Genomic DNA, 15,730 nt, shown 5'->3' with positions numbered 1-15,730 from the left:
GTGAATTCTTCTCATCAACTTCACGTCATCTGCAAACAGGGACACCTCAGAGTCTATTCCTTCCGTCATGTCGTTCACAAATACCAGAAACAGCACTGGTCCTAGGACTGACCCCTGCGGGACCCCGCTGGTCACAGGTGCCCACTCTGACACCTCGCCACGTACCATGACTCGCTGCTGTCTTCCTGACAAGTATTCCCTGATCCATTGTAGTGCCTTCCCTGTTATCCCTGCTTGGTCCTCCAGTTTTTGCAACAATCTCTTGTGTGGAACTGTGTCAAACGCGTTCTTGCAGTCCAAGAAAATGCAATCCACCCACCCCTCTCTCTCTTGTCTTACTGCTGTCACCATGTCATAGAACTCCAGTAGGTTTGTGACAAAGGATTTCCCGTCCCTGAAACCATGTTGGCTGCTGTTGATGAGATCGTTCCTTTCTAGGTGTTCCACCACTCTTCTCCTGATAATCTTCTCCATGATTTTGAATACTATACATGTCAGTGACACTGGTCTGTAGTTTAATGCTTCATGTCTGTCTCCTTTTTTAAAGATTGGGACTACATTTGCTGTCTTCCATGCCTCAGGCAATCTCCCTGTTTCGATAGATGTTTGAATATTGTTGTTAGGGGTACACATAGCGCCTCTGCTCCCTCTCTCAATACCCATGGGGAGATATTGTCTGGCCCCATTGCCTTTGAGGTATCTAGCTCACTCAGAAGCCTCTTCACTTCTTCCTCGGTTGTGTGCACTGTGTCCAGCACTTGGTGGTGTGCCCCACCTCTCCGTCTTTCTGGAGTCCCTTCTGTCTCCTCTGTGAACATTTCTTTGAATCTCTTGTTGAGTTCTTCACATACTTCACGGTCATTTCTTGTTGTCTCTCCTCCTTCCTTCCTTAGCCTGATTACCTGGTCCTTGACTGTTGCTTTCCTCCTGATGTGGCTGTACAACAGTTTCGGGTCAGATTTGGCTTTCGCTGTGTGTGTGTGTGTGTGTGTGTGTGTGTGTGTGTGTGTGTGTGTGTGTGTGTGTGTGTGTGTGTGTAGAGTTATTATTGAAAGAATTAAGAGTAAGACGGAGAATAGGATAGCAGATGAACAAGGAGGCTTTAGGAAAGGTAGGGGGTGTGTGGACCAGGTGTTTATAGTGAAACATATAAGTGAAAAGTATTTAGATAAGGCTAAAGAGGTTTTTGTGGCATTTATGGGTTTGGAAAAGGCGTATGACAGGGTGGATAGGGGGGCAATGTGGTAGATGTTGCAGGTGTATGGTATAGGAGGTAGGTTACTGAAAGCAGTGAAGAGTTTTTACGAGGATAGTGAGGCTCAAGTTAGAGTATGTAGGAAAGAGGGAGATTATTTCCCAGTAAAAGTAGGCCTTAGATAAGGATGTGTGATGTCACTATGGTTCTTTAATATATTTATAGATGGGGTTGAAAGAGAAGTAAATGCGAGGGTCTTGGCAAGAGGCGTGGAGTTAAAAGATAAAGAATCACACATAAAGTGGGAGTTGTCACAGTTGCTCTTTGCTGATGACACTGTGCTCTTGGGAGATTCTGAAGAGAAGTTGCAGAGGTTGGTGGATGAATTTGGTAGGGTATGTAAAAGAAGAAAATTAAAAGTGAATACAGGAAAGAGTAAGGTTATGAGGATAACAAAAAGATTAGGTGATGAAAGATTGGATATCAGACTGGAGGGAGAGAGTATGGAGGAGGTGAATGTATTCAGATATTTGGGAGTGGACGTGTCAGCGGATGGGTCTATGAAAGATGAGGTGAATCATAAAATTGATGAGGGGAAAAGGGTGAGTGGTGCACTTAGGAGTCTGTGGAGACAAAGAACTTTGTCCTTGGAGGCAGAGGGGAATGTATGAGAGTATAGTTTTACCAACGCTTTTATATAGGTGTGAAGCATGGGTGATGAATGTTGCAGCGAGAAGAAGGCTGGAGGCAGTGGAGATGTCATGTCTGAGGGCAATGTGTGGTGTGAATATAATGCAGAGAATTCGTAGTTTGGAAGTTAGGAGGAGGTGCGGGATTGCCAAAACTGTTGTCCAGAGGGCTGAGGAAGGGTTGTTGAGGTGGTTCGGACATGTAGAGAGAATGAAGTGAAACAGAATGACTTCAAGAGTGTATCAGTCTGTAGTGGAAGGAAGGCGGGGTAGGGGTCGGCCTAGGAAACGTTGGAGGGAGGAGGGTAAAGGAGATTTTGTGTGCGAGGGGCTTGGACTTCCAGCGGGCATGCGTGAGCATGTTTGATAGGAGTGGATGGAGACAAATGGTTTTTAATACTTGACGTGCTGTTGGAGTGTGAGCAAAGTAACATTTATGAAGGGATTCAGGGAAACCGGCAGGCCGGACTTGAGTCCTGGAGATGGGAAGTACAGTGCCTGCACTCTGAAGGAGGGGTGTTAATGTTGCAGTTTAAAAACTGTAGTGTAAAGCACCCTTCTGGCAAGACAGTGATGGAGTGAATGATGGTGAAAGTTTTTCTTTTTCGGGCCACCCTGCCTTGGTGGGAATCGGCCAGTGTGTTAATAAAAAAAATAAATAATAATAAAATATATATGCAATAAGATCACAGTAAACAGGTGATTTCAGAATATGCAAAACAACCACTGTGAAAGAATAGTAAAACTCCAAGCGCTTTCGTGACTACTCACATTATCCAGGAACAATAAAATAATGCAACAAAGGAAGGCATATAAAGGGGCTAGACCACACCTCACCATCACATCCCACAACAAAGCAACACCTGACGCGCGACGACACGTAACTCATAAGAAAGAGAACACTGTAGCAGGCCCACTGGCCCAACTAGACAGGTCCTTCACGGCAACCCACAAACTATTCTACCCAAGAATTAAGATTTATTATTTATCCAATGTATTATTAAATTCTTCCCAAATTCTATTAATTATAAATGGATCTAATTTATATAAACCAAAGGAAATATTCATATTATTTTCAAAACTGCTTTTTATGAAACAAGATTCAATTACATTCCTGTTGATCATGGACTTGCTTGATACAACTTTCTCAGCTTTTTTGAAAATCAATTGGATGGTTAAAATCTCTCACATGAATAAAAAGAACATTGGAATCTTGTCCAGTTCTAATGCTATATTTATGTTGTTTTAATCTTAGTTTGAGACTTTTACCAGTTTAACCGTAACAAACTTTATCGCAAATTTTACAAGGAATCTTATAGACACTAAGAACAGGTGAAAGAGGATTTCCCATTGCCATACCAAACTTCTGAGTGTAAAACTTATCATTACATACAAATTTTGCATCAACAATGCAAAGTTTAATAAGTTTAATGATAGTAGGAAATGGCAATGGTAAATCATAATTAACGAGTTCTTCAGATAAGAAACTTAATAAATCATCAACAGCAACTTTTATTTTGGAGTGAAATCAATTCTTCATCCATCATTCCTGTTTCGTCATTGCTGATATCTAAGAATGGACTGATCACCCAGTCTGGTACTTTAAGCAAAAAGGATCCTGAAATATGTCAGACATGTCTCTATGTAGCTCATTCAAGTGAACACTTGAAGGTCATCGTCTGGTATGCTCTTCTTCAACTGAGAGAGGCTCGGAAATTGGAAAAGCTCACGACGGGTTATGTTACGTCTGAATAGCTGTAACCTGGACAGAAAAGTGGAAAGGGCTGATTTGACTTTGATAAAATTAACTTAATTTTCTTGCAATTGCAAATTATCTTCGTTGAACTTTGTAAATACATCTGACAAATAAGTAATGTCATGCTTTATGTTTCTTGGTTCATCACATAGAACGGAACTGGAGTCTTGGATGAGTTCAACAACTGTTTTAAAAAGTGAATGGAAACGTGTCAGGAAATTTCTCTTTGACAGCCGTCTAAATTATGTGTGTGCAACAACATACGTTCAAAATCTTCGTCATTCTCAGTGTAGAGCTGTTGAAACAGTCGGGGATTGAGAGCATGTGCCATGATTTTATTTACTTCTGTGATAACAGTGCTTAATGATTTGTGAAGTTAACTACTTATGTTTTGACATCCCTCCTTCAATACCACTCAATCATATCTTTATTATATTATACTTTCAAATGATAACTTGCAGTGTGTATAAACCTAGAACCTTTACCCCTGCAGACGAGAAAATCTGATCATCACCGGTACCCGCGGCGTTTACTGTCTGATCTGGCTGACGTGTAGCGCGTCCAAACATTTGTACTTTTAACTCCGACTTCGGACCCCAAAATAAATCAAGACTATACTTTCATGCATAACGTTATGTTAATTTTATTCTTTGTAAACAATTTGTGTCAAGTGTTCATGACTTAAATTCTGTGATATTATGTAAAACAAATGATCCCTTAGTTCTGATGCCTCCCCCTTTTTTCCTCAACCCCACCCCCCTCCAGGGCGGGATCACTGACCTAGACGGTTGAGCGTCAGACTGTCACTTCACGGTTTGAGCTCCTCGTCTTCCCTTCCGTTTATTCATCGACAGTTGGTTATTACAACTTAATTTGAACAGGGCGACCCGAGAAAGAAGAAACACTTTCACCAACACTCACTCCATCACTGTCTTGCCAGTGGTGCATCGAAATTACAGTTCAGATGATCCTCCAAACTGCAACAACCCCCCCCCTCCCACCCCTCCTTCAGAGTGCAGGCACTGTTCTTCCAACCCTTCAGGACTCAAGTCCCGTTAACAGGTTTCCCTGGATCCCTTCCTAAATCCTACCTTGCTCACACTCTATATCCACTTGAAGTCATAAAAAAAAACACTTGCCTCTACTCATTCCTATCTAACACACTTACACACGCCTGTTGAATGTCCAACGTTTCCAACCATGCCGGGGACTGAACCACGAATACTTAATATGAGGCGAATGTGCTGCCAACCGAACCACGGGACACCGTATACATACTCATTGTTTCTCTCTTTCAGGGTTACGAAATGGCAGTGAGAGAGGTATTACTGAGCTCTGGGCACCGCATGCCCCTCCTGGGTCTCGGCTGTTGGCAGGTAAGTGCCAGATCCGTGAGTCTGTGAGATCTGTTTACTACTAGGTGACCTGGGATACCTGTTGTCCTTGGTCACCTAGCACCTACTCACTTGGGCTCCAACGGCTGTAACCTCCGAGTCACAGGTAACTTGCATCTGTATATTCTTCCTAATTAGCCGTGGCTAAGGTTGTAATAATATATCTTTGAAGGAATTCGGATAAATAGATCAACCAGACTTGAGGTCTGTGAGTGGAAAGTACAATACCAATGCCAACATTTAGAGGATGAATGGGGTTGTTGCGGTTCTGTAGATGGGAGTGCCAGTACTCTGAAGGAGAGGTAAGGATGCTGTGGTTCTGGTTGTGGGAAGTACAGTGCCAACACTCTGAAGGATGAGTGAAGATGTTGTGATTCAGAGAGCCAGCACTCCGAAGGATGAGTAGGGATATTGTGGTTCTGGCGGTGGGAAACAGTGTCAACACTGAAGGCCGGATGGGGTGATCGTGGTTCTGGAGATGGGAAGCACAATACCAACACTGAACGACGGGGGGAGGGGAGAGAGGTCGTGGTCCTGGAGGCTCTGAAGGACGGGTGGAAAGCTACAGCATTGGAGGATCATTTTGATCGTGAAATCCGCGTACTTCTAGGAAGACAGCTGAGGGATGAGTGCTCTGAAATGTCTTAGTGTTCTTTAATGCCAGTGCATTAAAAAATCGAAGACAGGACGAAATGGATTACATAATAAAATCCGAATTAAGAAGAAAGACTGAAGACACGAAGCAATTATTGGAAGAAAGGTGACATAATAACTCTCAATAAGTTCAAGGGACGCTATTAGAAAACAAAGAGGGAGAGTTTCTTGGAATTAAAAAACATAATCTTTGAAAAGAAAGAAGCTCCACAGGCAAGAGCACCTGCAAACACAAGAGGTCTAAAATGAACACTAGGGATGTAAATCCCTGGTAGGTTCCCACATTTACTACAATACGTCAAGTGACCTTAGCTACAGAAGAATATTTCATCCTGGGAAAAACCACGAATCATGGTGACCAGATCACCCCATGACTAGGTTCTCTGCAGCACCAGGATAGGCTGAAGGCCGTCTTCAACACTACAATATTACGAGAGGTTTCAACTTCAGGCGAGTTCGCCTGAAATACGAAGTATTTCTCTCAGTAAAAATTGGAACAATTCACTTGTTAAAGTCACTGAAGCAAGAACAGTTCTCAGTCTTACAGCATAACTCCTGCAACATAGCACAAACAATGAGAATATTTTATAATCTTTATCTTCGTGGCAACTTCTCGGTACCAAGGACAGGCGGTGTGGCCTTCACATCTTCACTGGCGAATACAAAGCAGATCCCTGGATGCACAGGTCCCTTCTCTCTCCCAAACAACAAGAACTTTTGTAAAAGAATCACAAAGGCTTTTGTGTAAAAAAAAAAGTCAAAATACATTACGAAAATATTTAGCACCAGCGTGCTGAACACGGGATATATGATGACAACTACAGTTTTATTTTTGTTAATTTCTGATGACAACCTGTCTTTCACATCACTACGCTATTTTTTTACGAGATTTACAACGTAAATTACGTAACGCTTCCTATTTTCTATGTTTTAAGTTGGACTTGGCTAGATTATGTTAGGTTAGGTTAAAATTATATTGCTTTAGGCTTTATTATGTTAAGTTAGGTTAGGGATGACTAAGAAATGTTGAAATATGAACGATCATTGGATGTGCCAGAGTTGTTGACATTCAAGCCATGAAATCCTAGCCCAGTTTCATTTGTATTATTTTTATTCTTTTCTTGACTCTTCACTTCAAATACATACCTCTAAATTCTCTTTCAATTAATTATTTTTTTTAATATGACCTCTATATTCATTAATTTGGATAACCCACACAGGTTATGAAGGCAGTTATTCACCAGCAGAATATAAAACTATCAACCGTAATATATCATCCCTCCATTCCTCTCGGACCCGGATCTTACACCTGTCGCGCATTTCACTAAAATTTGTACGTAATTTTAAATAACGATCATACCCGCATAGATATAAACACCGTGAGGTGTATGTCTTAAAGTATTGTTGCTGGTGGTGAACAGGGTAAGTAAGTTTACTTAGATACAGGTACACATAAGTAGAATTGAAGAACTAGATACTTGTGTAACATTTAGGAATCTACATTGAGGAAATGTTGCAATAGTGTTTAATTCTTCAACGTGTCGGTTTTCTAAACCATTTACATTATAACTGTAGTTTGCAAAAATTTAGGTGACTACAAATTATCGTACATAGTGACATATGTGTAAATTACCTACCAGGATAACCCAAAAAAAGGTCTGACGAAGTGACTTATTTCAACTAGGGTGGCTACACTGCAGCCTTAGTAACCCTCGTCTAATAGTGGATAGGCTTGAAAGCCAATTATCCAGTCAATTAGCCTGCACCTGCATTAACATATTACTGTAGTTGCCTGATAAGTTGCCTGGCTCCCTGATGATGCCTGACATAGTGAAGTGTACAAGGAAACACTTGTCCTGATCACCCACGTCGCTGCGCCAACTGATACTCAAGTCAGTCAGTCATTTCTGATGCTGATAAAATAGACACATGTGCAACACTTGGGTATCATTATTGAGGAAACGTTTCGCCACACAGTGGCTTCATCAGTCCATACAAAGGAGAATGGTGAAGAACAGGAGGAGTTTGAGATAATCTACATTCCTGTCAGACACAGAAACATCTTGGGACCTTAATACAGGGAATTCTTCACTTGCCTAACCTAATGACACGATTGAAAACAAGCCATACCACGGGTGGGGTTTGAACCCGCGGTCAGTCTCAAAACTCCAGACCGTCGCGTTAGCCACTGGGTCAGCTAGTTTCAATAAGATTCGTTCAACTAGGTATATTTCTACACCATAGGAAGGTTAGCATAGGCACCACTGTGTGTGTCTATAATGTTAGTAATAGTGATGATTGTAATATAAGTGGTGGTGAAGAGTGTGATGAGGGCAATGGTGTCTATAATGTTAGTAATAGTGATGAGCGTAATATAAGTGGTGGTGAAGAGTGTAATGAGGGCAGTTGTGTCTATGATGTTAGTAATAGTGATGACTGTAATATAAGTGGTGGTGAAGAGTGTGATGAGGGCAGTGGTGTCTATAATGTTAGTAATAGTGATGACTGTAATATAAGTGGTGGTGAAGAGTGTGATGAGGGCAGTGGTGTCTATAATGTTAGTAATAGTGATGAGCGTAATGTAAGTGGTGGTGCAGAGTGTGATGAGGTTAACCACTTTGACATTAATGTTGAATACAATACTGTTGATAAATGTAATGAACACAGTGTTGGTAGTGGTGTTGGTGATGACAGTTATAGTGATGCTTGTAATGTTAGTGGAGGAGGGAATGTGAGTAGTGGTGTCACCTATCATACATTCACACATGAACAGCGTCGCGCTCTGAGTTAGTAAGACTCCCCACGAGGCCTTACAACTGGAAGTGCACTTAAAAACTCATGGACCAGGGTAACACTGTTGACATTGATAAGGTCTGTTATTTATATGAAAATTTTTTTCATTATGCTGAGAAACTCAACAAGATCCCAGGACTACTATAATGGATCTAAACTCGTATAAACTTTCTATATTAAGCTGGAATATTGCATCACTTAGAAAAAGACTTCCTGACCTTCATCATAAAGTAACCTCTGAACCCATTGATGTTGTGTGTCTACAAGAGTACAGAGTCCCTGAAAAATCCCAGCCCTCTAAATTACCATCATTTGTTGCATATAACCTCAAATCTACTAATTCTTGTGTTCTATATATTAAAAAATCACTTCCCCATCAACTTCTTGCACATAAGAAAACAGAGGGGCTACAGTATCACGGAGTTAGGATTTATATAGGGAACTCTGCTCTCAACATATTTAACTTGTATGCTCCTGCTGATAAGTTTAATTACTTGGAGCTCCCAACTTGTGCTCATTCTGAACCTACTCTTTTTATTGGCGATTAAAATGCGAGACACAAAAGCATTGGAAACTCACAGTTTGGTAATCGTAATGGTAATCAACTGTTGTCACTCTTAAACAGTCATGATAATGTGTAAATTGTAGGTGACCTTGAACCCACACATATCTATGGAGGCATCCTTGATCTGTGTCTTGGCTTCAACATTACTTCTGCCAGCTGTGAGTCTTCCATTGTAACAGATATAGCGTCTGATCATTTCCCTAGGCTAACCTCACTAGATATTGGTAATCCTTCTTGGTGGGATTTTCAAACGGAAACGTTTTAATGTTCCCACTGATCAGCATGATGACTTTGTTGCACATGTGACTGACTGGTATAATTCCTATGAGTGTTCCTCTGTAGAGACCTTTAACAATGACCTTGTGAGCAGTATTCAGAACTACTTAGAACTGCCACCGAAACATCTTGGTACTCTAAACCCAACAAACTTCCATAATAATCATACCTCCTTCAAAAGCCATACTTATTACACTGATTCTAAACTTCGTACACTGAAACGTACTGCTCGCAGACTAGGCCTAGCCTATAGAAAACATCGTACCCCTGGAATGCTGAGGCTCTTCCAAACTGCCCTTGCTGCTGCCAGAGAGCGTATGACAGAGCTGCGGCAAACAGACTGGGAAAAATGTGTCAACGGTCTTAATGCTCACACCCCACTTAGCCGGGCATGGAGGGACATAAATAGATTTAAGGGTAACAGAACTGGGCAGATCGCGCACCCTCATCCCTTACATAGGGCGAATGAGTTAGTCAGTGCTTGGGCTGCTACATCTAGCTATGACAATCTTCCCAGTACTACACAGGAAAAATTAAATGACAAATATGATGCAAGGGAGAGACTTGTTTGCTTTATGCTCAGCAAGGAAGATGACTGCAACATTCCTTTCACTAATTATGAACTTGATGCAGCACTAACTAAGGGCAACTCCACGTCGCCTGGTGAGGATGGTATTACTTACAACATACTCAGATTGCTGTGTCGAGTACCAAGTAATCCATTACTTGAATTATATAACATGAGCTATGTAACTGGGGAGCTCCCTCAATCTTGGACCAACAGCCTCATCATTCCAATTCCTAAGCCCAATCAACAAAATGCATTTCGCCCAATATCTCTTACTAGCTGCTTGTGTAAAACATTTGAGAGAATGATTCTTAATCGTCTCATGTACAGAATCAAATAATTTTTGTCTCCCTGGTTACATGGTTTCATGCATGGAAGGAGTTAGTTTAATATCTTTATTATGCACCCCATACCCATCCTGTGGGCGGTAGTCACCCCATACCCATCCTGTGGGCGGTAGTCAAAAGATTACAAAGATACATAATGGGTCCGGGGACTGGACCCCAAAGTTATGATAGCTGAACTAGTTACAAAGGTAATGAACTCCAGGTAGATCTGGTCATAATCATGGCAAGTTACAAAGGTAATGAATCAGCCTCACTCCTATACATGGTTACAGTCATGAACAAATTACAAACTAATGAACCACTGATACGTCCACACCTGGTCACAATTGTAATGAGTTATAAATACAAGTATTAAGTGGGTCATACACCCACACTAGCGCGCGCGCACACACATACACACACAAGGGCGCACACACAGACATATGCAAACGAGCGTACAAATATATGCATACACACAAGCACGCACACCCACACGCACAGTTCGCCAGATCCAATTGCATGATGGGTCTCTTCTAGAATATGTAAGCAGATACAGGTATCTAGGCTTTGAGGTTCCACTACTTGGACCTGTTGTAACAAGACTTTGTCGCCAATACAAAGAACGACTAAGAGCACTTAGAGTTGTGGCAGGGCTTCACCCCAGGTATGGTGCTAGTGTTAAAATTGTGAAAATGATGTATCTTGCTTATATTAGACCATTGGTTGATTATGCAGCGCCACTACTTGCTCTTGAGTCTGACTGGAAGCTTGGAGGGCTGGAAAAACTGCAGAACGAAGCAATGAGGATCATTTTAGAATGCCCTCGTACTGCCAAAATTTTAAATATGCGGAAAGAACTTGATATTCCAAGCATCAAAGATCGTGTTACTGAAAGAAATATCCTTATTGGGGTTAATATGTTCAGGCAAGCCCATTCAAACCCCTGCACAGAAGCCCTCCAAACTTTCCTCAGCACTGGTGAACACTCCAAATGGATCGAAAAAACTGGAACCGACCTCCGCATGAATCAGTTACATGATCTATGTCAAGTAAGGCAACAGCGGCACTTCTCCGCTCCATGGGATATTACCCCATTCCAAACTACCATTCCTCCATTTCCCCCCAAACTACTTCTTAAATCACAACCAAAACTTCGCCTTGAAGCCAAACATGAGGCCTTAAGCTGTATTGATAATTTAGTCACACAGCACACACTCTCGCAAATTATTTACGTTGATGGTTCTGTTCACCAATCCACTGGTGCAGCTGGTAGTGCTGCTGTTGTCGGACAGAGTGATGGCTCTCTTAAAGAATTTGGAGCACGCATCAATAATTGGGCCTCTACCCTTCAGACAGAACTGTTTGCCATACTCCTTGCACTGAAATGCATCTATGTATCTAAGATTGACAGTTTAATTGTAACTGATTCTCTGTCATCCATAAATGCTCTCAACTCATTAAGTATAAATTGTGGCATGCTTGTGTCAGAAGCCAGACATAGGTATGGTAAGATTGTGGACAATGGAGTCAGAGTGCACATGCTGTGGATTCCATCTCACATTGGTCTTCGGATGCATGATAGAACTGATAAATTGGCTAAGCTGTATGCTTTCAAAGAGGGAGTAGATTACAATCTTGGCTTGTCATGTAGTAGTTTGAGAACAATAATACGAAAAGAACTTCAACTGAATTTTATTGACTTAAGACTCAGGGAGACTGACACCAGTCAGTCCATCTATCATCATTCTATCATGCAGGAGGAGCCACATGTCTATGGTGCATCCAACAAGATAAGCAGACTCTTGGATGTCACTACTGCCCGGCTCCGGCTGGGTTACAAGTATCTTTGGCAGGTTAAATCACCGCCACCAGATGTAGACCAAACGAAATGTAAACCTTGCCAGATGGACTATTGTCACACCCTGCGTCATTATGTAGTGGAGTGCGATAAAATTAATGAATTTAGAAACAACTCACTCAGAAGTGTTCAAGAAATGGCAAAGTATTTTATCCACAGTGGTACATTACAGACCATTCTGGAGAAATACCATGACTTTGCTAGCTGTAAATAAAGCATTACCACATGTGTGCGTGTGTGTGTGTGTGTGTGTGTGTGTGTGTGTGTGTGTGTGTGTGTGTGTGTGTGTGTGTGTGTGTGTGTGTGTGTGTGTGTGTGTGTGTATGTGTGTGTGTGTGTGTGTGTGTGTGTGTGTGTGTGTACTCACCTATTTGTACTCACCTATTTGTGGTTGCAGGGGTCGATTCATAGCTCCTGGCCCCACCACTTCACTGATTGCTACTAGGTCCTCTCTCTCCCTGCTCCAAGAGCTTTATCATACCTCGCCTTAAAACTATGTATGGTTCCCGCCTCCACTACTTCACTTTCTAGGCTATTCCACAGCTTGACTACTCTATGACTGAAGAAATACTTCCTAACATCCCTGTGATTCATCTGTGTCTTAAACTTCCAACTGTGTCCCCTTGTTACTGTGTCCAATCTCTGGAACATCCTGTCTTTGTCCACCTTGTCAATTCCTCTCAGTATTTTGTATGTCGTTATCATGTCCCCCTATCTCTCCTGTCCTCCAGTGTCGTCAGGTTGATTTCCCTTAACCTCTCCTCGTAGGACATACCTCTTAGCTCTGGGACTAGTCTTGTTGCAAACCTTTGCACTTTCTCTAGTTTCTTTAGGTGCTTGGCTAGGTGTGGGTTCCAAACTGGTGCCGCATACTCCAATATGGGCCTAACGTACACGGTGTACAGGGTCCTGAACGATTCCTTATTAAGATGTCGGAATGCTGTTCTGAGGTTTGCTAGGCGCCCATATGCTGCAGCAGTTATTTGGTTGATGTGCGCATCAAGTGAGGTTTGTAGTCTCTAGCCCCCTAGACTGTACTCCGTCTGCGGTCTTCTTTGCCCTTCCCCAATCTTCATGACTTTGCACTTGGTGGGATTGAACTCCAGGAGCCAATTGCTGGACCAGGTCTGCAGCCTGTCCAGATCCCTGTGTGTGTGTGTGTGTGTGTGTGTGTGTGTGTGTGTGTGTGTGTGTGTGTGTGTGTGTGTGTGTGTGTGTGTGTGTGTGTGTGTGTGTGTGTGCGTGTGTGCGTGTGTGTCTGTGTGTGAGTGTGTGTGTGTGTGTGTGTGTGTGTGTGTGTGTGTGTGTGTGTGTGTGTGTGTGTGTGTACTCACCTATTTGTGGTTGCAGGGGTCGAGTCCTAGCTTCTGGCCCCGCCTCTTCACCGGTTGCTACTAGGCCCTCTCTCTCCCCGCTCCATGAGCTTTATCAAACCTCGTCTTAAAACTGTGTATGGTTCCTGCCTCCACTACGTCATTTTCTAGGCTATTCCACTGCCTTACAACTCTATGACTGAAGAAATACTTCCTACTATCTCTCTGACTCATTTGTATCTTCAACTTCCAATTGTGGCCTCTTGTTTCTGTGTCCCCTCCCTGGAACATCCTGTCTTTGTCCACCTTGTCTATTCCACGCAGTATTTTATATGTCGTTATCATGTCTCCCCTGACCCTCCTGTCCTCCAGTGTCGTCAGGCCGATTTCCCTTAATCTTTCTTCATAGGACATTCCCCTTAGCTCTGGAACTAACCTTGTCGCAAACCTTTGTACTTTCTCTAGTTTCTTGACGTGCTTTATCAAGTGCGGGTTCCAAACAGGTGCTGCATACTCCAGTATGGGCCTGACATACACGGTGTACAGTGCCTTGAATGATTCCTTACTAAGGTATCGGAATGCTGTTCTCAGGTTTGCCAGGCGCCCATATGCTGCAGCAGTTATCTGATTGATGTGTGCTTCCGGAGACATGCTCGGTGTTATACTCACCCCAAGATCTTTCTCCTTGAGTGAGGTTTGCAGTCTTTGGCCACCTAGCCTATACTCTGTCTGTGGTCTTCTGTGCCCTTCCCCTATCTTCATGACTTTGCATTTGGCAGGATTAAATTCGAGAAGCCATTTGCTGGACCAGGTGTCCAGTCTGTCCAGGTCTCTTTGAAGTCCTGCCTGGTCCTCATCAGATTTAATTCTCCTCATTAACTTCACATCATCTGCAAACAGGGACACTTCTGAGTCTAACCCTTCCGTCATGTCGTTCACATATACCAAAAATAGCACTGGTCCTATGACCGACCCCTGTGGGACCCCGCTCGTCACAGGTGCCCACTGTGATACATCATTACGTACCATGACTCGTTGTTGCCTCCCTGTCAGGTATTCTCTGATCCATTGCAGTGCCCTTCCTGTTATATGCGCCTGATGCTCTAGCTTCTGCACTAATCTCTTGTGAGGAACTGTGTCAAAGGCCTTCTTGCAGTCCAAGAAGATGCAATCAACCCACCCCTCTCTCTCTTGTCTTACTTCTGTTATTTTATCATAAAACTCCAGAAGGTTTGTGACACAGGATTTGCCTTCCGTGAATCCGTGCTGGTTGGCATTTATACTCCTGTTCCGTTCCAGGTGCTCCACCACTCTCCTCCTGATAATCTTCTCCATAATTTTGCATACTATACACGTCAATGACACAGGTCTATCTGCTCCCTCTCTAAGGACCCATGGGGAGATGTTGTCCGGTCCCATTGCCTTTGAGGTATCGATGTCCCTTAGCAGTTTCTTCACCTCCTCCTCATCTGTATGTATGTCGTCCAACACTTGTTGGTGTATTCCTTGCTGGTGTTCCCATCTGGTCTGTCCCCCCAGAGTCCTTCCTGTCTCTACTGTAAATACTTCCTTAAATCTCGTGTTGAGCTCCTCACATACCTCTTGATCGTTTCTTGTGAGTTCTCCACCTTCTTTTCTCAGCTTTATCACCTGGTCCTTGACTGTTGACTTCCTCCTAATGTGGCTATACAGCAGTTTCGGGTCAGATTTGACTTTCGATGCTATGTCGTTTTCATACTGTCGCTGGGCCTCCCTCCTTATCTGTGCATACTCGTTTCTGGCTCTTCTACTAATCTCCTTGTTTTCCTGGGTCCTATGCCTCCTGTACCTTTTCCATTCTCTGTTGCACTTAGTTTTTGCCTCCCTACACCTTCGGGTAAACCAAGGACTCGTTTTGGTCTTCCTATTATTTCTGTTTCCCTTGGGAACAAAACTTTCCTCTGCCTCCTTGCACTTTGTTGCCACATATTCCATCATCTCGTTTACTGATTTTCCTACCATTTCTCTGTCCCACTGAACCTCCTGCAGGAAGTTTCTCATACCTGTGTAGTCCCCCCTTTTATAGTTTGGCCTGTCCCCTTCAGCTCCTGTTACCTTCTCCACTTGTAACTCTACTATATAGTCAAAACTCAGAACCACATGATCGCTAGCTCCAAGGGGCCTCTCGTAAGTGATATCCTCAATGTCTGAACTGCTCAGGGTGAACACAAGATCCAGTCTTGCTGGCTCATCCTCCCCTCTCTCTCTGGTTGTGTCCCTGACATGTTGATGCATGAGGTTTTCAAGTACCACATCCATCATCTTGGCTCTCCATGTTTCGGGACCCCCATGTGGCTCCTGGTT

The 15,730-nt window shown here is 42.9% G+C and overlaps 1 protein-coding gene across 1 annotated transcript in view; it reads left to right on the top strand.

Moving 5' to 3' along the window:
- The window catches only part of LOC128686949 (1,5-anhydro-D-fructose reductase), an 89,961-nt gene that overhangs the window by 16,633 nt on the left and 57,598 nt on the right, over window positions 1-15,730 (top strand). The window contains exon 2 of the mRNA XM_070087439.1: window positions 4,939-5,016. Coding sequence (XP_069943540.1) covers window positions 4,948-5,016 — 69 coding nt within the window. The 5' untranslated portion in view covers window positions 4,939-4,947. The remainder of the gene's footprint in view (window positions 1-4,938; window positions 5,017-15,730) is intronic.

This window comes from Cherax quadricarinatus, chromosome 2, assembly GCF_038502225.1.
Source record: "Cherax quadricarinatus isolate ZL_2023a chromosome 2, ASM3850222v1, whole genome shotgun sequence".
Classification (NCBI taxonomy): Eukaryota; Metazoa; Arthropoda; class Malacostraca; order Decapoda; family Parastacidae; genus Cherax; species Cherax quadricarinatus.
Note: the sequence above shows the minus strand (reverse complement) of the source record. Positions and strands in the feature narration are given on the sequence as shown.